The sequence below is a fragment of the Sinocyclocheilus rhinocerous genome, unplaced genomic scaffold, assembly GCF_001515625.1.
Source record: "Sinocyclocheilus rhinocerous isolate Xijiao unplaced genomic scaffold, SAMN03320098_v1.1 scaffold1648, whole genome shotgun sequence".
In the NCBI taxonomy this organism is placed as follows: Eukaryota; Metazoa; Chordata; class Actinopteri; order Cypriniformes; family Cyprinidae; genus Sinocyclocheilus; species Sinocyclocheilus rhinocerous.
The window spans coordinates 678,698-701,588 of record NW_015647958.1 but is presented as its reverse complement, the minus strand read 5'-3'; the positions used below and the strand labels follow the sequence as shown (position 1 = coordinate 701,588).

Here is a 22,891-nt window from a genome sequence, read left to right as displayed (position 1 = left end):
AGTTAATATATACCACAATATTAACTTCTTATTATTGACCAGTTGCAAATGTGATATTTATTTACAACAATTCAATAATAAGAAGTTAATATTGTGTTTATATTAGACACAATATTGTCTGATTTTGCTAAATTGTGTACGTGAAAATATTACCTTTAAAGCCACAGAAGAACTGTTGTGCGTCTCCTAATAAAACACAATAGGTGTTGGACTTGAAGCAGCACTGCACAGACCGTTCTGTGTATGGCATCAAAGTACAGCGAGAGCGATTAGACAGCATTTTTTTACATTTTTTGTTTTGATGTCAAATATGTCTTGCTGTTTTGCATTTTTGTTAAAGCAGTGTTGCTGTTGTAAAGTTATACAGCTACAGTTGTGTTGCTGGGTTTTAAAGCAGGTTTTATTTTTTATTTTCTTCCTTATCAGTCTGTATTTACAGCAATTTCACTGTCCACTCGGTTCAAATGTGGATGAATGGTTACACATAGATGTGTCCAGAACTGAGATCACTACCATCCTGCTTTTGTGGGGGTGGGTAGGGGTGTTAAATAAGTATTTTTTTTGTTTTGTTTTTTCCCCATAGGTTTTTAACATTCTAAAAGCTCTTTATTCCAAAGATACAAGCTAGTCAGTGTATTCAGTAGGTGTAATGTATTGTAAATTGTGTCCGAGGTATTGCAAGTATTACATACAACAATAATAAAACTTTTGTTACTTAAGTACTTTTAAAAGCAAGTACTTTACAACTTTTACTTGTAATGAGTAATATTTGACCAGGATCTGTACTTTCACTTAAGTAATAAAGTTGTGTACTTTGTCCGCCTCTGATTAAGTGTCAAAACTTTTCATGGGGCAATAGGCTGTTTTATTTAATTTAATTTATGGTTTGACAAAAATACCCAAAATGTCTTAAAAACATAAAAAATGCATTCTGGAAAGGTTTGTTTCAGAGTTAAATTTCATTTTGTGTGAGTTTTCCAATATACTGCCATCATTAACACACTTAGAGGTGAGGTGTATAAGTGCATTAAGGCTATGTTTAGTTCAGATGAGGTAAAACGTGATGGGTGAGACTGTGCCATAGGGTATTAAAGGGGTCATATGATGCTTTTTTAAAGATCATTATTATGCACCAAGAGCTTGTAACACTCTAAAGAGAAAGGAAAAAATGAAATCGCATCATATGACCCCTTTAAGTAAAATGCTTTTTCATTTTTTAAATGTAGACATATATATTTAATTGATATTGGTTTAGGGTAGAAGACTAATATTAGCTATCAGTTGTTTAACCTAAAACATGAGCATAAATATTATACAGAAATATAGGCTGAGCAGATGGTTTGTAACAGATGCTAACATACTGTAGCAATAGCATTAGCACTGTTAACATAGCGGTTAACAGACAGCTGCATTTATGCTTTATGCAGGTCTATGATTAACATGAATCTGATCTGTTGTTTTAGCATAACGGTGCATGACCCACTATTGGTAACTGTTGTTTGAATCTAAGATAGGGTGACCATACGTGCCATTTTCCCAGGACGCGTCCTGGCCAGGATTTTTATATTGCCTAAAATATCTAGGGTTTGGCTTTGTTTGCGTGTGCAGACCGATCGGTGTATGACATCGGTTCCTTGTGTTTTCGAAATGCTGTCGAGGTACTTTGAATCAAAGCAATATAGAAATCCTGGCCAGGACGCGTCCTGGGAAAATGGCACGTATGGTCACCCTAATCTAAGAGCATGTGTATACTGCTGTAGCCCCTTCATTCAAACAATGATGGTCATCGTACAGCCTAAACTAATCTCAACAGATTATTTAAATAACAGAAAACATTTTGTTTTCTCGAACTTGTGAGTTAATCTGGTAAATTTTCTGTTACAGATCTCATTATTAAAATGGTCCAGCAGAACATGGGAGGAATCAAAGGGAATGATTACAAAAAGGTGTGTGTGTTTGGTTGTGCTAAGAATTTTTGTGCCACACTGTATATTATATATGTATATAGTATGTATTTTATATAACAGTTTAAATGAAATCACATGCTCCAATCACAGTTTTTTTTTTTCTCTTTATCTTCGACATGCACACTAATGATGTCTCTTCAACTCTACGGCAATGCAGCCAGAGAATGTTGTATTATTTCTACAGGTACTGTTTAAAAATGAAAACTCTAGAGATTTATGGTTTTTATCTCACAGTTCTTACTTTTTTTCCTCACAATTGCAAGTTTATATCTCCCAATTCCATATTTTCTACTCAGGAGTTAAAATCTTGTAATTCTGACTTTTTCCTTGAATTTGTATCTCACAATCTTTTCTTAGAATAGCGAGTTTATATCTCACAATATTATAGAATAGGTAGATATAAATCCAGAAATGCAAGAAAAAAGTGAATTGTGAAAAAAAAAAGAATTGTGAGATAAAAGTCACCTTAATAAACTTACCTTTTTATTTTTCATCTCCTATAGTTATTCAAAGTTACTGATATTTCTAACTAAATATATAATGTGTAAGTTGTATCTGAAATTCCACGCTACAACATTTGGAGCTAATCAAGCTTTGCTATCTTCATTTGGGGGCTTTTCTCAAGAGATATCAGTATATACTGTAAGATTAATTGTGATTAAATGCTCTCCTCCTCTCCAGGCTATCTTCTATGAGCTCGGCTTCATAGTCCTGACAGTACTGGGGGTGATATTTGTGCTGTTCATGCCGATAGTGGGTTTGTGTTTCTGTGTGTGCCGCTGCTGTGAGAACTGTGGGGGTGAGATGCATCAGAGACAGAAGAAGAACGGCGACTGCCTACGAGGCTTCTACATGGCCACACTCGTCGCTACCTCCGTCTTCCTCGCGTGAGTCTTCATCTATAGTGTTTGTGACTATTTATAACAGTTTATACATTCCACATGCTTGTGAAAGTCAATTGTTATAGATGAAAGACATAAGTTACTAATGTCGCAATCTGTGATGGCGAGGAACGATGGAGACGAGGAATAAACGAAACAGTCTTTAATCCATGGAACACAGGGTACATCAACACTGGAGACAGCAGGAAACACATCAACGTAACGAGTAGAACCGACAGAGACAGACTAGGACTTAAATACAGGGGATGATTGGGGAAACACAGGTGTATGGGATGACTAATCAAACTAATAACAAAACGAGGACAGGAACATGACCAAATAAGGGAACCGAAACGGGGGGAAAACATGACAGACAGTCCATGATCCTGACATTACGCCCCCTCCCGGAAGTTGCGTCCTTGCACCGTAGCAACAACAGAGGGAGGCGTGGGTGGGAACTTGGGAGGAGGTTCCGGAGGAGGAAGGACACCCGGGAGGGGGCCAGCAGACAGAGACCAGGACCAAATAAGGGAACAGAAACAGGGGCAAAACATGACACAGACAGACCATGATCCTGACATTATGCCCCCTCCCGCAACACCCGGGAGGGGGCCGGCAGACAGAGACCAGGGAGGTGACGAAGGAGGGAGGAGACAGGAGGGGCCCGGAGCAGGAGGAGCCAAGCAGGACCCAGGCCACAGCCATAATGTCGACCCACGGTGGAGCCGACGGTGGGAGGAGCCATGGAGGAATGGCCGGCGACTCCAGGGGGCCGACCAACTGCGGCGGAGCAGGCGGAGGTGGTGGAGGAGCCCGAGGCGGAGACGGACAGCCAATGAGCCAGGGGGATGCCGAGGATCCGGGGGGATGCCGAGGATCCGGGGGGCCAGGGTGGAGCCGAGGGCTCTGGCGACCAAGGCGGAGGCGGAGATCCGCGGCGGAGCCGGAGCGACTGAGGACCAAGGTGGAGCTGGCGGGAGGAAGGAGCCCAATAGAGCCGGTGGGACGGAGCAACGAGGTGCAGCCGGAGGAGCGGAGTCCTGAGGCGATGGCGGGTCGACGCCCGACCAAGGCGGAGCCGGAGGGATGAGGGAGCCCGGTGGATCGACGGGTGACGGTGGAGGTGAGGGAGCTAGGAGCCGAGGTGGAGCCGCTGGGTCTATGGGCCGAGGCGGAGTCCGGGCCTCGGAGGCTGGAGGTGCAGGATTCTCCAGCCATGGCGACGCTGGAGGATGGTAGCCCCGTGGCGCTCGCACCGTAATGATGGTGGGCTGAGGGCGAGCAGAGGGGCTGCCAGACAACAGCGGTGGAGGTGGCAGGAGCGGGTGGGAGGGGCGTGTATTTGTGCATCTCCGGGCATTCAGAGCTTAACTCTGGATCGGAAGCCCCCTCTAGGCTGAACACGGGAACAGGATGGCGCTCAGGAGGAGCGGATACTTGAGGGCGCTTACGAGGAGCTGGCACTGGAGGGCGCTTTCTAGGAGCGGGCACTGAAGGGTGCTCTGGACTGGATTTGGGGACTGGAGCCCTCTCCTCTTTGGCACTTTCGCCGCGCCATACTCAGCTCACCCTCAGCCGCGGTGCAGGGGGCGGAGCTCCTCTCCACGCTCACACCGTCCGCGGCTTTCTCCCTCGTGGCTGGCATTGTCGCCAGCTCTCGCACCTGGTCTGACGGCTTGGGCTCTACTTCCGGGCCGATCCTCCGCTCAGTCGCTCAGCATTGCGCTGGCTCGTAGATCGCGGCGGGAATTGGCTCTCCGTCATCGGTGGGCTCGGGCTTTAGCTCCACACAGCGGGGAGATGGTGGGCTGGGCTCTGGGTCCGGAGTGGACCACACACGCAGTAAAAGCCGCTCGAGGACCATCTTCGGACGACTGCGCCCTGCACGTGGTGTTTAAACTGGCGTCATAGAATGCACAGAGCGCGTCGTCTGGGTAGCTGGTGGTGCTTGCTAGCAGCTGGAACAGTCTCGTATGGTCCTCGAGCGCTCTTTCCCCCTGCTCCAGCAGGAGGAGGAGAAATTCCGGGCTCAAGGAGGGCATCCATGAGGGAAACACAACGGAAACAAAAACACTGCGAAAAACGAGAAAACAAACGGAGGGGAAAACACGGAGGTAACTGTTTTTGGTCGGTTCTTCTGTCACAATCTGTGATGGCGAGGAATGATGGAGACGAGGAATAAACGAAACAGTCTTTAATCCATGGAACACAGGGTACATTAACACTGGAGACAGCAGGAAACACATCAACGTAACGAGTAGAACCAACAGAGACAGACTGCACAGACTAGGACTTAAATACAGGGGATGATTAGGGAAACACAGGTGTATGGGATGACTAATCAAACTAATAACAAAACGAGGACAGGAACATGACCAAATAAGGGAACAGAAACAGGGGCAAAACATGACACAGACAGTCCATGATCCTGACAACTAATTATGAATTTGTTCAAATTGGCAAATATGTAGTGATGAGATTATTGTTTGAGATTATTGACACCATCCAATAATCTGTGCCAGTGTGTCAATTGGACAGCCTTGTTAGTGGAAATGCATATAAAAATTGTAAAAAAAAAATGAAATAAATAAATAAAATTCAGAATTTAAATTCAGAAATTTTTGTGCATATGACATGCTATAAATAAATGTTATGCATGAGTGTTCATACATTTTAATAGTTTGACATGACTTTTTGCATACTTTGTAGCAGAAAAGTACACATATTTTAACACAGGGTGAGTCATGTGACATTTACAGCTCAGATGTTTGGTTTAAAGGAAGATGGCAGATCTGAAAAGGAACTCTATTTGACAGCCTTCTCCAGTTATTATAGACCGTAGACTGTAGTGCAGTAGTGCAAGGTACTGTTCCCAGATTATATCACTCAATATTATAACATAAATAAATATATTAAATATTTTATACAATATGTATATCAATAATTTGAATACATTATTTATGAACTATTAATTTAAATATTTATTAATATAAATTAATAGTAATAGTAATTAAATTACAATATACCTCTCAAATGTTTGGAGTTTTTTTTCCCCAAAGAAATTCATATTTTTATTCAGCAAGGATGCATTAAATTCATCAAAACTGTTCCTATTATTTCTCTCATTCACTCAGAAAAGAAAACAAATAAAAGTGGAGTAGCCACTATTATATAAAAATATTAACATAATAAAATGATTAATTTACTTATATATTTACATTACATTTAGTCTTTTATCCAAAGCTACTTACAAATGAGGACAATAGAAACAATCAGAACCAACAAAAGAGCAATAATATGTAAATAATGCGTGACAAGTCTCGGTTAGCCCAACGCAGTACATGTAGCAAGGATTTTTTTAAAAATAAATAAATAAAAAGATCGAATAGAAAAAGAATACAGAATGCTAGTGATAGAGGGCTATTTTTTTATAAATAAAAAGAAAACAAGTAAAAAAAAATAGAAACAATGGAAATAAAATAGAGAGTGCTAGTGTTTGAGGGTCAAAAGAAGATGGAAGAGATGTGTTTTTAGCTGTTTCTTGAAGATGGCAAAGCTGCTCGAACTGCTGTAACTGATATAACATTATACATAATTAATAAAATATATAATATGTAATTGGTCAGACTGGAAGTTCCGCCTTACAGCCAGTCACTTGTTTGTTTACTCTAGAACATACATGTGCATTAGCTAGAAAAGCCTGAAAAATTTGGAGGCACATTGATATCATTGTTGTCAGATTTTATTCCTATTTTGAAATGTTATTTAAATGTTTTTTTTTTTTACATTTCTGATTCAAACTGTATTATTGAAATACTTTTTGAAAGACACATACTATCTAAACATATATACGTATATAATCAAAGTAATCATTGATCAAATACAGTATATTATGCATTGAAAAGAATACGTAAAATATTTCAGAAAATATGCATATTGGTAAATAATTGTGTCGCTGTGTGTGGGCCAGTTTGTGTGCAAATGTGAACAGTGATTCTAGTTAAAGTACATTAGACTTCTTTAGGTCTAGAAATAGAATAGAGGTCACAGGTACACTGAACCACCATCATCCTATCTATGCTTTCTCTCTCTCTCTCTCTCTCTCTCTCTCCTTTATGTGATAAACACAGGCTGTGCTGCTCCACACTAATCTAGCCTTGTCCAGGCTAGTTACTAGGTCTGTGTGTGGTTGTGCAGCTGTGTTTTCTGTTTTCTGTCACATTTGGATAATTATTAATTGATAACTGATACTGAAATTTTAGGAGATAAGAGATAATGATTAGAATAAATAAGAGACATTTTGTGCACATAGACAATCGGTTGTGTGCACCGTTGCTAGAGAGTGTAATGAACACACCTGCAGTGGTCTAGAATGACACACACACAGACACATTCACACATGTGACATTGATAGCCCTGAGTCTGTCCAGAGAGAAAGTTCCCTCTTTATTTCTGTACCCCATCCCCCTCTTTCTTTCTGCCTCTCTTTTTCTTTTCTGTCTTCTTTCTGTGACAGTGCTGAGAGCAGTTGCTTGGGTCACAATGAGCGTTTGTGAGGCATAGACTGTACTGTGTGTGTGTGTGTGTGTGTGTGTGCCTTGATGGACTTTCAATGACTTACTGAGAGGTTTGCAGTAATTGTGCAGGACGAGGCCTGGGAGCAGAGAACATGACTGTGCAAATCTGCTCTATTTCTTTCTTCACTCTTTTCTTTCTCTCTCTCTCTCTCTATGGCATCCTTTGTTGAATCACATTTCCCCTTTATTAAATCTTTTTTTTTTTTTTTGTACTGAGAGAGAAAGAAGGAGTGAGAGACAGTGAAAGAGGAAACGGGAGAGTGGGGGAACAGGGAAGGAGGTTTGTCTGACAATAATCTGTAATCAGATGCCACAATTTAATATGTATCTGCACCACTCTATTAGTGTTATCTATAGTTTGTGGCTATGTGAGCACCACTGTATGTGTATGTGTGCATTTAGTGATTCACCTAGTTTTGAGTTAAATGTCCATCTTAACATTTTAAGATGCACATTTCTATGCATATTTATGTATTATATAATTTAATACATTTTATCATTAAAAGGTTTAAGGTTGATAAATGGTTTTAATGTTTTTGAAAGACTAGAAGAATAGTTGAAAAAAAATTATAATATTATAATATAAATATATATATTTTTCTAACAATGTAAATGTCTTTGTCATTTTTGATCAATTTAATGCATCCTTGCTGGATAAAATAATTAATTTATTTTAAAAAAAAACTTTATGACACTAAACTTTTGAACAGTAGTAAATTTAAATATTTTATAATTACAAAAATACATTTATTATACTTGTAAATATTCAAGTTATTTTTAATTAACATTTCTTTAAATTATTTGTATATTCCTATATGATAATTAATAAATGTATTATATAATATTGATTAAGAAAATCTGGGAACAGTATACCTTGCTCTACTGCTCTGTCGCCAGGGAGGTCTATTTGGAGAAAGCTTTCTGTTAACATTCCCATTCATATCAATGCCGTTGTTTGGCTATAGTGCAGAACCTTGTATCTGAAATCGTATGTTTGAAATCTGCCATCTTGGTTCCAGGCTTTGTTGAACCAGTCACCTGAGCTGTAAATGTCACAAGTCTAACCCTCCCTTCAAATATGTGTACTTTTTAGATACAATGTAAAATGTCATATGCCAAATTAATAGGATGTCTGATATCTCAGTATTCATGATCTAGAAGTCGAACAAATGCCCAACTTGGAAGTGTGCAGCCAGTGGTTACTTTGCTTTCCCATAAAGTCATAGGGGGGCTACAGAGCCATCAGAGTTGGAGGATCTTTTCAAACGTAATGCTGATTGGGAAATATGTTGAAAAAAAAATTGAATGGTGAGAAAAATTCTATTTGTGTCCAGATGGTGTAGTTTCTACATCGGACTAACAAGGCCAAGCTAACTGTACCCTAAACTTAACACTTGAAACACTCAAAAAAGTTAGGCTGTTCTTAACACGACAACAGTACCACACTGTGGCCATCTGATATTACTGCATGTCACTGACAGCAATATACAAAAAAGGCACATCTGAATTATGAATATCTACAAATCTGAAATACTGAAATCACAAACTCCCTCCCTGAGATTGTGTAGTGTTTACATTAAATACATTAAATACATTAAATGTAATTGGTGCACTGGCTTTATTGGTGATAAATAAGACTGTCTAATTTACTGTTATTCCAAAAAGTCTTAACAGACTGTCATAACAATACTTGTAAGCACATTATTTTAAAGGGGTCATATGATGCTGCTAAAAATAACATTATTTGGTGTATTTGGTGTAATGAAATGTGTTTATGCGGTTTAAGGTAAAAAAAAACATTATTTTCCACATATCACATCGTGACGTAGACATGTGGGGTGTGTTAGAACGAGCCGTTTTAGGTAGGCGTGGCTGACTCTTAACTTTTATAAAGAATATCTTTGGTACTTTAGAATATGGATTTGATACTTTAGTCTTTGCAACTTTACAGATCTTCTTTATGCACCAAGAGCTTGTAACACTCCAAAGAGAAAGGAAAAATTGAAATCGCATCATATGACCCCTTTAAACAATTTATGTGTGTGTATTGCTTTGTTTACAGAGTGGGAGTGACGGTCGCCTGTGCAGCAAATCAGAACATCACAAATCAGATCAAGAGCACCAGGCGCTTAGTCAGCACTAACATAAGAGACCTGAAATCTTTTGCCAACTACACACCAGCGGTAAGTCATAAACAGGTTCAGACAGTAGAGTAAAAGTGATAAAATGTGTAAACAAAGCTATTACACTGACTGTTATTGTTAGCTGAAAAGCTAATCACATTAGCTAAGAATTCAAATCTGCAGATTCTGTGGGTTTAGATTCTGTGTGGGCCTGATCATAAGACACACAGGAACATATTTTCACACACTAAAGCTAAAACTGTTTGTCCTTGTTCTTTTATTTTATAGCAAATAGACTACCTCTCTGCACAGTACATAACAGCCAAGAACAAAGTATTATCAGACTTAGACAGTAAGTATTCTGTCTTTCTTCCTCTGTTACAGTATGTATCAATTCATTCAAAAACATTCACTAACATTCAAAAGTTTGGGGTCTGTAGGAGTTTTGCAAATACAGTGAAACAGTAATATTGTGAAATTTGATCACACTTCAAAATAACTGTTTAAATATATTTTAAAATGTAATTTAATGCAGTGATTCCAAACATTAATCTTCAGCAGCCATTATTCCAGTCATTTTAATATGTCGGTTTGATGCTCAAGAAACATTTCTTATTATTATCATTGTTGACAGTTGTGTATCATTATCAATGTTGCTGCCTAATATTTTTTTGTGGAAACTGTGATACAATTTTTTCAGGATCCTTTGATGAATAGAAATTACAGTATGTATCAATTCATTCAAAAACATTCACTAACATTCAAAAGTTTGGGGTCTGTAGGAGTTTTGCAAATACAGTGAAACAGTAATATTGTGAAATTTGATCACACTTCAAAATAACTGTTTAAATATATTTTAAAATGTAATTTAATGCAGTGATTCCAAACATTAATCTTCAGCAGCCATTATTCCAGTCATTTTAATATGTCGGTTTGATGCTCAAGAAACATTTCTTATTATTATCATTGTTGACAGTTGTGTATCATTATCAATGTTGCTGCCTAATATTTTTTTGTGGAAACTGTGATACAATTTTTTCAGGATCCTTTGATGAATAGAAAGTTCAAAAGAACAGCATTTATTTGAAATAGAAATCTTTTCTAATAATGTCAGTGTCTTCACTGTCACTTTTGATCAATTTAATGCATTCTTGCTGAATAAAAGTATTAATTTCTTTGAATAATAATAAAAAAAAATCTTACTGACCGCAAACTTTTGCGCATCATTGTACTTGTTGGAGCTGTGTTTACTAATTTGTTAATTCGTTATCATTGTGGTTTCTCAGATATTGGGACTCTGCTGGGAGGACAGATTCATAATCATCTGGAGAGAGAAGTGGTGCCTGCTTTAGACAATGCTCTTCGCATGACAGCAGGTGCAAAACCAATCAAATACACACACTTCACCAAACTGCTCTTACTTTTTAACATGTGGCATTTCAGTGCAATCCTGAATAACCTGAATAAAAAATAGTAGTTCAATTTCACATTGTGAGATATAAAGTACGAGACGTAAAACCGCAACTGTTGGATATAGTCACAATTACCAGAAGTCACATTTGTGAGATTTATTGTCACATTTTGAGGTATAAAGTCACAATTAAAGTCATAAAGTTGAGACAGGATTGGATTTCCTTTTATTTCAGCAATTTGAAGTTAATTACTTACAATAGCTACTTATTCTCTTCATTCTTATTCTTGAATAGGGTTTCATAGTTTAATCTAATAAAACTAAAATCAAACTACACTGACAAACCTTAAATGTCATACCCTAACTGTTCACCTTCACAGTTTTTCACTGTCCTGTTCACACATGTGCACATTGTAGAAGTGCTGTAAGTATTGCAAGAGAGGCCTGGACCAGAAGGTAGCAAATGACAAAAAGAAACCAAATTTAAAGACATTTTAAGGACAAGTAAAAATAACATTACCTAAAAACAATCCAAAAATACCTAATATAAATGATATAATAAAGAGAAATTACCAAAAGCAAAATAAATAAATAGAATACTTTTTAAAATACTCATTGAACCCATGACCTTAAGGTTGCTACTACCATGCTCTACTTTTTGAGCTACAGGAACACCACAAAACACACACTCATGATAATATTATTCATGTTAATTTGTTCCTTTCTGTTTCTGTTGATTGTGATTTTGGATAAAAGTTAAAGTGGAGGGTGCTATTAAAGGTAAAAGTCAGTGGTTTCACCCACGTGTTTTGTGAACGTAGAAAGTGTGGTTGTTGTGCATCCTGTTGTTGTTTTAAGTATTGTTGTGTATCTTTATGCATTGCTGGCATATTTTTTTTTGCATTTCATCATGTTTTTGTTTAATGATGAAATGAGAATCTTCATAGCTAAAGAAAAATCTGAATAAAAAGACAAAAACACATTTATATAGAAAATGGCATATACGTAAAAATATGTTGTGATCAGTTGTGTATTTGCAGTAGTGTAATCCCTCCCAACGGTTCATTTATGATTTGCATGTGAGCATGTGTTGTAATGAAGGTGTTCTCTGTGTGTGTGTACTGCAGCCATGCGGGAGGCCAAAGAGGCGTTAGAGAGTGTGACCACATCACTGGAGATCCTGCAGGAAGGGACAGGCAGACTCCAGAACTCTCTTCAGTCTGAACGTGCGTCTCTCTCAAACACACTCAACGACCCGGCCTGCTCTAATGGAGATGTAACACACACCTGCAAAACCATCCGCGGAACACTCAGCCAGCTCGCTCTCAGCGCAAACTTTCATGGGGTAACACTCACATACCCACACACAACCCACAACCCATATATATTGTACATATGTGACCCTGGACCACAAAACCAGTCTTAAGTCGCTGGGGTATATTTGTAGCAATAGCCAAAAATACATTGTATGGGTCAAAATTATTGATTTTTGTTTTATGCCAAAAATCATTAGGATATTAAGTAAAGATCATGTTCCATGAAGATATTTTGTAAATTTCCTACTGTAAATATATTAAAACTTAATTTTTGATTAGTAATATGCATTGCTAAGAACTTCATTTGGACAACTTTAAAGGCTCAATATTTAGATTTTTTTTCACCCTCAGATTCCAGATTTTCAAATAGTTGTGTCTCGGCCAAATATTGTCATATCCTAACAAACCATACATCAATGGAAAGCTTATTTGTTTAGCTTTCAGATGATGTATAAATCTCAATTTTGAAAAATTTACCCTTATGAATGGTTTTGTGGTCCAGGGTCACATATGTGTGTATCAGGATATATAGGAAACTGTCAACAGTACTTTAAGGTGAAATATTTCTTGTTATTCTGTCTCAGTTTTATGTGCAGAGACAACAAAACGTAAACATTCTTACAGTATTTAAAAAATACTTATAAAGCATTTACTAATACATTATTAAAATCAAAAGTTGTATCTGTTATTATTTAATGAACCAGAGCTGACATGAATTAATAATGAACAGGGTAACACTTTAGAATAGTGTTCCATTGTCAATGAATAACTACACAGGAACAAATGACTAATGCACTATTAACATTGAGTAACTACTATTACATATCAAGAAACTCTGATTAATGATTTAGTAAGTAATAGCACTCAGTTGAAACTGGTAGATCACTATTAGCTAATCAATAACTGCTATTTTTTTCATATATCCTGGAGAACTCCTAAGAACTACTGTATACAGGTTAATAATTAATGTGAATTATGCATAATGAACGTTATGATATATGTAAGGTTTTGGATAGTAATGACTCAAGTGTTACTACATCCTTCTGAAGAAACTACTAATTATTTGGATCAGTATTCTAAAGTGAAGATCATGGTAACCCACTAGTAATGATTTAAGTGTTACCAAATCTAGCAAAATGAATTACTAACCAGAACCTTACAAAACCCTCAAAAGTTTAGAATGATTTCAGTAATTATAGGGAGTTATCACGATCTTCACTTTAGAATACTGATCCAAAAAATTAGTAATTCCTTTAGAGGGATGTAGTAACACCTGAATAATTACTATCCAATACTTTACAAAACCCTCAAAAGCTTACAATGATTTCAGTCATTACTAGAGAATTATCATGTTATTCACTTTAGAATACTGATCCAAATAATTAGTAATTCCCTCTGAAGAATTTGGTAATACTTGAGTCATTACTAATGGGTTACCACGACCTTCACTTTAGAATTGATTATACATTATGTATTATTCATATTAATTATGAACCTGTATACAGTAGTTCTTAAGGAGGTATGAAAAAATAGTAGTTACTGATTAGCTAATAGTGAACTAGCACATTCGACTAAGCACTATTACTTACTAATTGATTAATCAGAGTTTCTTGTTAGATACTAGTAGTTACTAGAGTGCTAATATTGCGTTACTCATGTGTTCTTGTGTAGTTATTCATTAATGATGGAACAGTATTCTAAAGTGTTACCATAAACAGTTTTATTTTTATTAATTAACAGTAACAAAGATGAATAAATACTTTAAGAAAAGTATTGCTCCTTGTTGGTTAATGTTAGGTATTGTTAGGTAAAGTGTTGCCATCTTAACTTCTAACCCTAAACATACATTTTAATTTCAGTGATGAATATCCCCACATTCCCGATTGTCAAAATCAAGTCCTGTCACATAAACTTTTTTTTTTTTTTTTGTTAAAGGGAGATTACATGAGAAACCAAATTTACCTTGATCTTTTGACATAGAATAGGTCTTTGTATGTTTAATACATCCTGCAAATTTCATAACTTAAATGACATTAGCCAATCATAACAGTGGCTGATTACTGACCAGCCTTAAAGGACCCGCCCCTTAAAACAGGTCGTTTTAGAGAGAAGGTCAGAATGAGGGTTGAAAATCATTTTTCCACATATTTATTTGTTTTTTTAACATTATAAGTAAACCTTAAGGAACATATTAAAATAATAAAATCCATGTCATGACCCCTTTAAAGTCTAAGTCTAAGCCATTTCACTTAGATATATGTAATCATAGGGAAGAAAAATTCATTGCAATTTGAGCTTAATGCCAAATTGAAATGCCAGTAAGCTTTAATTACTTTACAGTCATGATCAATGATTGGCTGACTTGCTAGACAGTTGCAGGTGGTACTAATGGAAAGGGCATTGTCATTCAAGAGAGCATTTGATTGGACAAAAATCTGTGTGGTTTAATTGTAACTTCTGTGTGTCATCCAAATAGTTGCCTGATGTTGAGGCACCTTTGGCCAATCTGGATGCTGTGCTTAAAACAGACCTCAGCAATATTGTACAGAAGGTCAGATGGGTCTATCTTTATCATGCACCATCTTTAAGTCTCCTGTAATGTACTGTGACAGTTTTTTCACCTCCTTTTCTTTTTGTTTATCTCTTTAGGGCTACTCTTCCTTTAATGACACACCAAGGTTGGTCAGCGAACAGACAAAAGAAATTGTGTCGGGTGAGGGCATTCTCTTTATACATCTGTCTAGCTCTGTCCCAAAACCTGTTGTGCTGCTTCGCTGCCTACATAGGGAATATTGCCTATGATGCCTTAATGTGCTGCCTTCATAAACCCATTGCAACAGAGCATCTGTTGGTACTATTATTAGGCCTACAGCTTTCTTTGTTCTCGTTCTCCATGCTAACCTCATTTGTTCTCTGTAACTAAAGAAAACACAGAAAAACATTGAATATGATTCTGCTGTTGTTCTCATATCTGTCCTTGTGCATACGGGAACCCATCTGTCTCTCTTTAAAAATGAAGCTCTACCCAGTAAGTTTTCCTCAACTATGTACAACAGAGTATCCCTCCATATTCACAAACACATATTCACTTTGTCTTTCTTTGTCTGTTGAAGAAGTGAAAGGGCTGCTCGATAAGTCTGGTGGAGAGATAATTGGCTTCACAAAGATGTTCCCGTTAGAACCAGCACTTGAGAACTTCACAAAGTTCCTGACGGAGAGCCAGAAGAACATTGAAGCGTACTATCCACAGATCGACCAGCTGGACTTCTACAGGTACTTCTGTAAACTCTTTTTCTGGGATGTTATTGACGGGAGTGACAACCAAATGCTGCTAGAAAATTCTAGTAGTGACAAATACATTTACGTTAATGCTAATAGCATGTGCAGAACCAAACTGAACTGGGCTGCGTTTCCCAAAAGCATCGTAAGCCTAAGTTGATTGTAGGTCCGTTGGTTTCAATGGGTCTACGATATACTTAAGCTTAGGATTCTTTTGGGAAACGCTGCCCTGGTTATTAATGACATATTTAAAAGTGCAAAATATTTATGCAATACCGATCAAAATGTTTTTGAAAAAAATATGATATGCTCACCCAAGCTACATTTATTTGATCAAAAACACAGTAAAAAATGGTAATATTGTTAATAATGGTTATATTGAAATATTCTAACATGCTTGAATATGTTTATCTGGTGCTCAAGCAACATTTCTTATTATTATAATGTTGAAAATAATTGTGCTGCTTACAGTTTATTTCAACTGCTGCTTACACACCAGAACCACACACCAAATCTGCAAAACCATACGCTAATTCTTAGACTCAGATTTTATTTCATAAAACACTTTTTGCAAAATACAACACAATTTTCTGTGTAACAGGAATTAATATTATGGCAAAGGTGTTTGTATATGTTTGCTTTTGAGATGTGTTTGTGATATTTTGAATGCAGTGCTTAATTTGGCAAGATATGTGAGGCATTTTGCATTTTGTGTGTGCAATTTTTGGATTTGTGTGTAAAGTTTTGAAAAAAAGAGGCTACGTTTTGAAAATGTGTGTAAGCAGCTGAAAAAAAATGTAATATTTTGGTGAAAACCATGATACATTTTTTTTAGTTTTCAGGACATTTTTATGCATTTATTTGAAATAGAAATCTTTTGTAACATTATAAATGTCTGTACTGTCAATTTTGATCAATTTAATGCATCCTTGCTGAATAAAATTATTAATTTCTAAATATAAAACTAAATATTTGTAGACCAATGCAGTGTACACTCTCACCTTCGCTCAGTATGTCTTTATCTTTGTGTTTGTGTCTTTAGATGGATAGGGTGTGTGGTGATTTGCTGTATGGTTGTGTTGGTTCTGGCCTTTAATTTCCTGGGTCTGCTGTGTGGATCATGTGGCTATGATAAAAATGCTACACCCACAACACGTGGCTGTCTGTCCAACACCGGAGGAAACCTACTGATGGCGTGAGTTACAATGACAACACCAAAACAACATATACTGTATACAATAACACAATACCTTGCCACAAAGTGCTTATAAAATATATATTTGATGATAGTTAAAGTTAGATACTAAAATTATTTTTGTTTTGTTTGGTTTTCTTGATGGTCAGTTCTGTTGGCTTCAGCTTCATCTTCTCCTGGGTGCTCATGGGAGTTGTCGTCACCACATTTGTTGTTGGGGGAAACATAGAGAAGCTTGTGTGTGAGCCGCTGGCTAACAGACAGATTTTTAAGGTACTGGTTCACTACTCTATAATAAGAAACAACAAATTGATTTTGTGTTTAACAGTAGATAACAGCTTATATAAAAAAAAAATAAAAAAAAACTATACATAAGTAAATCAGCTATCTTGGGTTACTTCTTGCCCACTTGTAATTACAGATGTGAGCACAAACCCTGTGTAGTTTTTTTGGAAGGGAGAAGAGAAACAGACCAGTATATTCTTAAATTACTCACAACACTAGAGTCCTTGTATTTATGTTAAACTGTGGTTAAGCTTGGGTTGTGTGTGTGTGTGTGTGTGTGCTTAAGCAAAAGTTTAAAAATGGGGGTTGGTAGTTCATAAGTTAGGGTGACCACACCTGCCATTTTCCCAGGACGCGTCCTGGCCAGGATTTGTTTTGGCTTTGTTTTCCTGTTTTCATGCTTGCTGAAGGTAATGATCGAAAAGTAGTTTGACCAATAACATGCAAGCATTGTACATAATGGACCAATCATGGCGTGTGAGAAGGTGGGATCTACGGTCAAAGCGATGCAATTACGCGTACATATTAGGTGTGTTCGACTTAAAAGCAGTGCGGCTCAGACCGATCAGTGTTTGACATCAAAGTACCTCGAGAGCGTTTCGAAAGCATAACCGTCTGTATGGTACTTTGATGTCATACACCGATCGGTCTGCACACGCAAACCTAGATATTTTAGGCAATATAGAAAATCCTGTCCTGGGAAAATGGCACGTATGGTCACCCTACATAAGTAAATCTGGGTTAGTTTCAGATCATAGATAGCAAAGCATTTACATACAAACACTTCTGAGTCTGACCTCAAATACATTTAGAAGATCCTACTTGTGGCTTATGTTATATACACATGAATTTTAGCAAGTTGTAACGGAGCAGACGAGACGAGAGACGTGCAGATCCATATGCAAGCTTTTTATTAAAAGACGTGGTCACAAACACAGGCAGGGTTGAAACACCAGCGAACAGGTATGGCACAGGCAAAACACAAGAGCAGTCCAGTAAACGGGCGTGGGTCGATCGACGGTGAACAATATCCAACAGAGCAAGGCAAAGAGAGATAATCCAGGTACACAGCAATAATCCAGTCAGGGGCAAACAGAGTCCAAACGAAAAGGGGTAATCCGTAATACACAGGCAAAGATCTTCACACAGGAAAACAGGCAAGGCAAGACTAGACTAAACTATGAACTAGACCGGGAACTGGCTCCGTAAAGTAGCTACCGCTAGAAGAGTGATAAATGCTAAACAATACTCGGCAGTGAATGGTGGTGTGAGACTGATTTATATAGTGTGTGTAATAGCTTTCAGGTGAGTGTGTGATTGGTTACAGCTGTGTGCAATCAGTGCAATGGATGATGGGAAATGTAGTCCAGGGTATAGTGTAACAGTCTGTGTAGTGTGAGAGTCCATGTAGTGAGCGGGTGTCATACACGTTTGCAACAACACAAATGTGTAAATGGATTTTTTGTAAATCATGACAGAATTACCATCTCCAATCTTTATGATCAGCATATGGAAAATGAACATTTTGACACATACATTTTATTTTTTTTTTAAATGCTGTTCAGATCATCGACATACCATATATGGTCCATCCTGCCAAAAAGAACTTCCTTCCTGGTATGCTGTTTCAAGACCCAAACATCGACCTTACTATTGGCAGTATGTACAGGTAAGTGTGTGAGCAAATATCAATGCTAAAAATCAATTACAAGTAGTTAATCTTGAAGAGCTATTCTGTCATCAGTTACATGCCCTCATGTCATTCCAAACCCCTAAGACTTTCTTCAAAATACAAATGAAGATACTATTTATAATGAAACCAGAGAGATTTCTGTTCTTCCACTGAAAGTCCATTACACTAAAACTTTGACACTTCAAAAAAGGAAAACTTGAAATCGCATCATATGACCCCTTTAATAATGACAATATGTGGTTTAATCCAAGTCTTCTGTTTTGGTTAACTTTCAGTGGAGGGACGGAATTCTCTTAGGTTTCATTAAAAATATCCTAATTTGTGTTATTAAGGTAAACCAAAGTTTCATCTTATGTAAACCAAAGTTTCATCTTAATAATTAATTCGACACAGAAGGCTGTTTACTCTGTGAGAAGATGTTCATTCTCTTTTTTTTAACTTTTTTTCCTGCTTATAGAGATTGTTATGAGAATAATGGTTTATATTCTGCACTACAACTGGAGACTAAGTTCAACTTCAACAAGTTTCTCAATGCCACAGTGGTGCGTGAGCGGATTTAAGAAAGACAAAAAGCATTTAATATACTTTTGTGTATACCTACATACTGAGCATGACATCAATTCTTTACCCACGTGTTTGTGATTTCTTAACAGTATAACCCGGAACTGACCAAGATATTTAACAGTGTGAATGTGGATCTCCAGGGGATGTTTCTTCTGGAACAGGAGGGCAAAGATAACCTCATTGACTTTGCCAACACAGGCATTGGAGATATCGACTATCAGGCGTATCTAACTGAGGTAACCAACACACTCTCACAGACACTTACAGACACAACAACACAAGACATTTTAATGAGAATGATTTGTTTGACAGGTGAATAAAGGAGTGACAGTTGTGGATCTTTTGTCCTATGCAAATGAACTTGAAGCTCAAGCAGACCAACTGGTGAGTCAAATACAAATCACTTTCAGTTAGTAATGATTCCAGCCACTTCATGTGTAATATTTGAAGATATTAGGTTAGGTATTATTTACTGTGTGTATCAAACTAAGTTACGTCAGTTAACACCCAGAGGCCAGTCTCTGGAACATTTTGAACCTTTTTATAGTGATCTCCCCTCCAGTGTAGAGGGACACAAGCACTTCATTCATGAGAGGAAAACACACCGCTATAGGATGTGTGGAGCTGCAATGTGTGTATGTGCTTATAGGAATATGACTGAGGGTCTTTTACAGCAATGTTGGTCTGAGACGTGAGCCTGTTTGTTAATATTGCAGTTAAATAAGTCAAATTCTACCTTTATTATTGTAAGTCTTTGCCTTTTCAAGTAGGAGGATGACCCAGACCCAGCCATTAAATCTTAAAATGTAAAAATTAATTATACACATTTTAAAACCATTAATCTATAATCTACACAAAGAGTGAATAAATAAAACATTTCAATATTTACTGAATGAAAATTATTTATATCAATTTGCAGAAATTCACAGAAATACAGCTGCAACAGTTTTAGTCCCATTTCCATATTGACCAACAATATTGCAATAATTAAAAAAACAATGTAATTGTATTTGTTTAGGGTTAATAATATTCTAGCTCTGAAATTAGCCTTAGATTATTTCATCTTGCAATTTATTCCCAAAATGTTTCAAATTTCCAACGTGCATTGCTGTTAAAGATGTGGTAAAAATGTTTCTGACTTTCAGAAAATAAAATACAAAAGTGACAGATCTTAATTCTCTTGTGATGCATGTATGTCCACTGCTGAATTTGTTATTGGACAAATTAAGTAAACTAGTGAAAGTGATTTTTAATGTGTTTTTATGGAAGGACAATTCTATTTCTTTCTCTCTATCTTTTTCTCAGCCACGAGGGGCTCTTGAGAATGCGCTTAAGGGTCATGCCAGCAGTATAAGACAGATCCACAAAGAAAAAGTGGTGCCAATGGAACAGGCTATGGTAAACACACACACACACACACACACACACACACTTCTGTTTTTTAAATACAGCTAGTTATAAATACTATAACCTAAATCTAACAGAAAACTTTACAATGTAAAAAAGTATTTACTTCATTTTTATACCATTTTTATATATGATGATGTCCCCAAAAGGAGGTTTTGTAAGATGTAGCTCATTTCTGTGTACAAATTTGTATCCAAAATATGGTTAAGTACTGTTGGTACAAAAACAAACACACACAAACTGGCATATATATGGTTTACGGGGATTCTCCATAGGCATAATTGTTTTTATACTGAACTAGTCATATTTACTATCCCTTAACCCCACCCCTAAACATAACCCCCATAGAAAACTTTTTTAGTATGTTTTCAAGCTGTTTTATTTACGAGGACACAGGAAATTTTATTCTAAGCTTTATTCTTTATTCTTTTTTTAATGGAACCAAAGAAATTTGTGAAAGCAAGGGTAAGCCAACAGTTGGTACTGTGATGTGATCATCCAAAAAATGAATGTTCTTTTGAAAACTGTGTTTTAGTAAATGTGGACCACTTTAGTAGTTCAGATGTGTTCTGTAAATGTTTGTGTTTGCAAGTTTGTGTAAGTGTCCTCTTTTTGGCTCATTGTGTTTGTTCTGTGTGATTTTTCAGCAACTGTAATTCGGTGACTTGAGAAATGGGTTCAAAAGAGCACACTTGAGCCTGACTTACTGAAAAGATTTAAAAGAATTAGAATGAAAGAAACCAGTGACTCTTTGAGGGTTGACCAGATTGTAAGTGATTTATATAGTATTTTATATTTATTTAAATAGAATCTATATGTTTTTTTTTTCTTGTAGGGCACTCTAAGTCAAAGCATTAAACTGCTTCAGAAAACATCCAGAGAACTACCTGTAAGTACAGTAAATACTCACAAATCTTTATGTAAAACTTTCTATATAATAAATGGTACTTGGTTTTTGATATTTGTGTAATGCAATGACATTTACACACTGTTACAGAAGTGGAATGGTGTTTAAATAGATTTATAAATAGATCATGTTAATAATTATGTGATATTCCTCATGGTTTTTCCTCTAGATTAAAGTGACAAATGTCTTGAATGCCATCGAGGCAGTAGAGTACCTCATCGCTAACAATGCCTCACATGTGGTCAAACAGGTACAAATACATTTATTTCATTTATTAATCTAATTCATTAATTTACTGATTATTAATCTTGATCTATACAACCATAGACTGCAAAAAAAACTTCATTATTTATCTTGTTTTAAAGATGTTTAGTTTTTTACAACAATTCTGGGGAAGATATTATATATATTTTAATAGGTCAGTTATAAATGCTCTGTATGTATATATTTTTAACAGTTTGTTGTTGTGTTGTTGTTAATATGTCACAGGGGACTGATAAATTCATTAAGAACATTGTGGGATATTTTTCACAATATACGGAGTGGGTCAAGCACTCTGTGAGTATGCTAATATAAGATAAAGTCCAAAAGAGCAGCACTTTGTCATATAACACTGCAACTTAATCAGTTAAACTAATGTCTGTCTCTGTATGTGCAGCTGGAAATGGAGATCGCCCAGTGCAAGCCCATCAGCAACATCATAGACTCGCTAGAGATCGTAGCCTGCAGCTTCATCGTTGACTCAGTGGTAAGAGATACAAAACCGCTTTCACACAACACATACAAGAACCCACACTCACGAAACATACTGCATATAACCATGAACATGCGCAGAATATGCATGAATGTTTCTCAACACACACACACACACACACACACACTTGCATTTGTGGTTTACGGGGACTCTCCATAGGCGTAATGGTTTTTATACTGTACAACCTGTATTTTCTATCGCTCTACACCAACCCTACACCTAAACCTACCCCTTATAGAAAAATACTGGCAATTTTTGAATTTCATAAAACATTGTTTTGTATGTTTTTTAAGACTGTTATTTTACGGGGACACAGGAAGTGTCCTCAAAAACCATGTTTATGTTGTAGTACCCATGTCATTATACACATTTGTGTTCCCATAAACCATATATACCAGTACACACACACACACACTCTCATGTCTGGTTTGCTATCCTTGTGGGGACTCTCCATAGGCGTAATAGTTTTTCAACTGTACAGACCGTATATTCTATTGCCCTACACCAACCCTACACCTAAACCTACCCCTTA

At 36.8% G+C, this 22,891-nt stretch overlaps 1 protein-coding gene across 8 annotated transcripts in view; it reads left to right on the top strand.

Annotated features, from left to right (window-relative positions):
* LOC107709459 (prominin-1-A-like) overlaps window positions 1-22,891 on the top strand; it is a 36,655-nt gene that overhangs the window by 10,106 nt on the left and 3,658 nt on the right. For 3 of the 8 annotated variants that reach the window (XM_016513949.1, XM_016513948.1, XM_016513945.1), the window contains exons 2-25: window positions 1,885-1,946; window positions 2,125-2,151; window positions 2,649-2,854; window positions 9,488-9,608; window positions 9,837-9,900; window positions 10,835-10,924; window positions 11,716-11,739; window positions 12,087-12,304; window positions 14,752-14,826; window positions 14,925-14,988; window positions 15,295-15,303; window positions 15,389-15,548; window positions 16,597-16,749; window positions 16,899-17,022; window positions 18,600-18,703; window positions 19,185-19,269; window positions 19,381-19,527; window positions 19,604-19,675; window positions 20,597-20,689; window positions 21,146-21,163; window positions 21,534-21,587; window positions 21,775-21,855; window positions 22,095-22,163; window positions 22,264-22,353. In XM_016513949.1, coding sequence (XP_016369435.1) covers window positions 1,885-1,946; window positions 2,125-2,151; window positions 2,649-2,854; window positions 9,488-9,608; window positions 9,837-9,900; window positions 10,835-10,924; window positions 11,716-11,739; window positions 12,087-12,304; window positions 14,752-14,826; window positions 14,925-14,988; window positions 15,295-15,303; window positions 15,389-15,548; window positions 16,597-16,749; window positions 16,899-17,022; window positions 18,600-18,703; window positions 19,185-19,269; window positions 19,381-19,527; window positions 19,604-19,675; window positions 20,597-20,689; window positions 21,146-21,163; window positions 21,534-21,587; window positions 21,775-21,855; window positions 22,095-22,163; window positions 22,264-22,353 — 2,210 coding nt within the window. The remainder of the gene's footprint in view (window positions 1-1,884; window positions 1,947-2,124; window positions 2,152-2,648; window positions 2,855-9,487; window positions 9,609-9,836; window positions 9,901-10,834; window positions 10,925-11,715; window positions 11,740-12,086; window positions 12,305-14,751; window positions 14,827-14,924; window positions 14,989-15,294; window positions 15,304-15,388; window positions 15,549-16,596; window positions 16,750-16,898; window positions 17,023-18,599; window positions 18,704-19,184; window positions 19,270-19,380; window positions 19,528-19,603; window positions 19,676-20,596; window positions 20,690-21,145; window positions 21,164-21,533; window positions 21,588-21,774; window positions 21,856-22,094; window positions 22,164-22,263; window positions 22,354-22,891) is intronic. The other 5 variants (XM_016513947.1, XM_016513946.1, XM_016513950.1 and 2 more) reach the window with 5 other exon arrangements.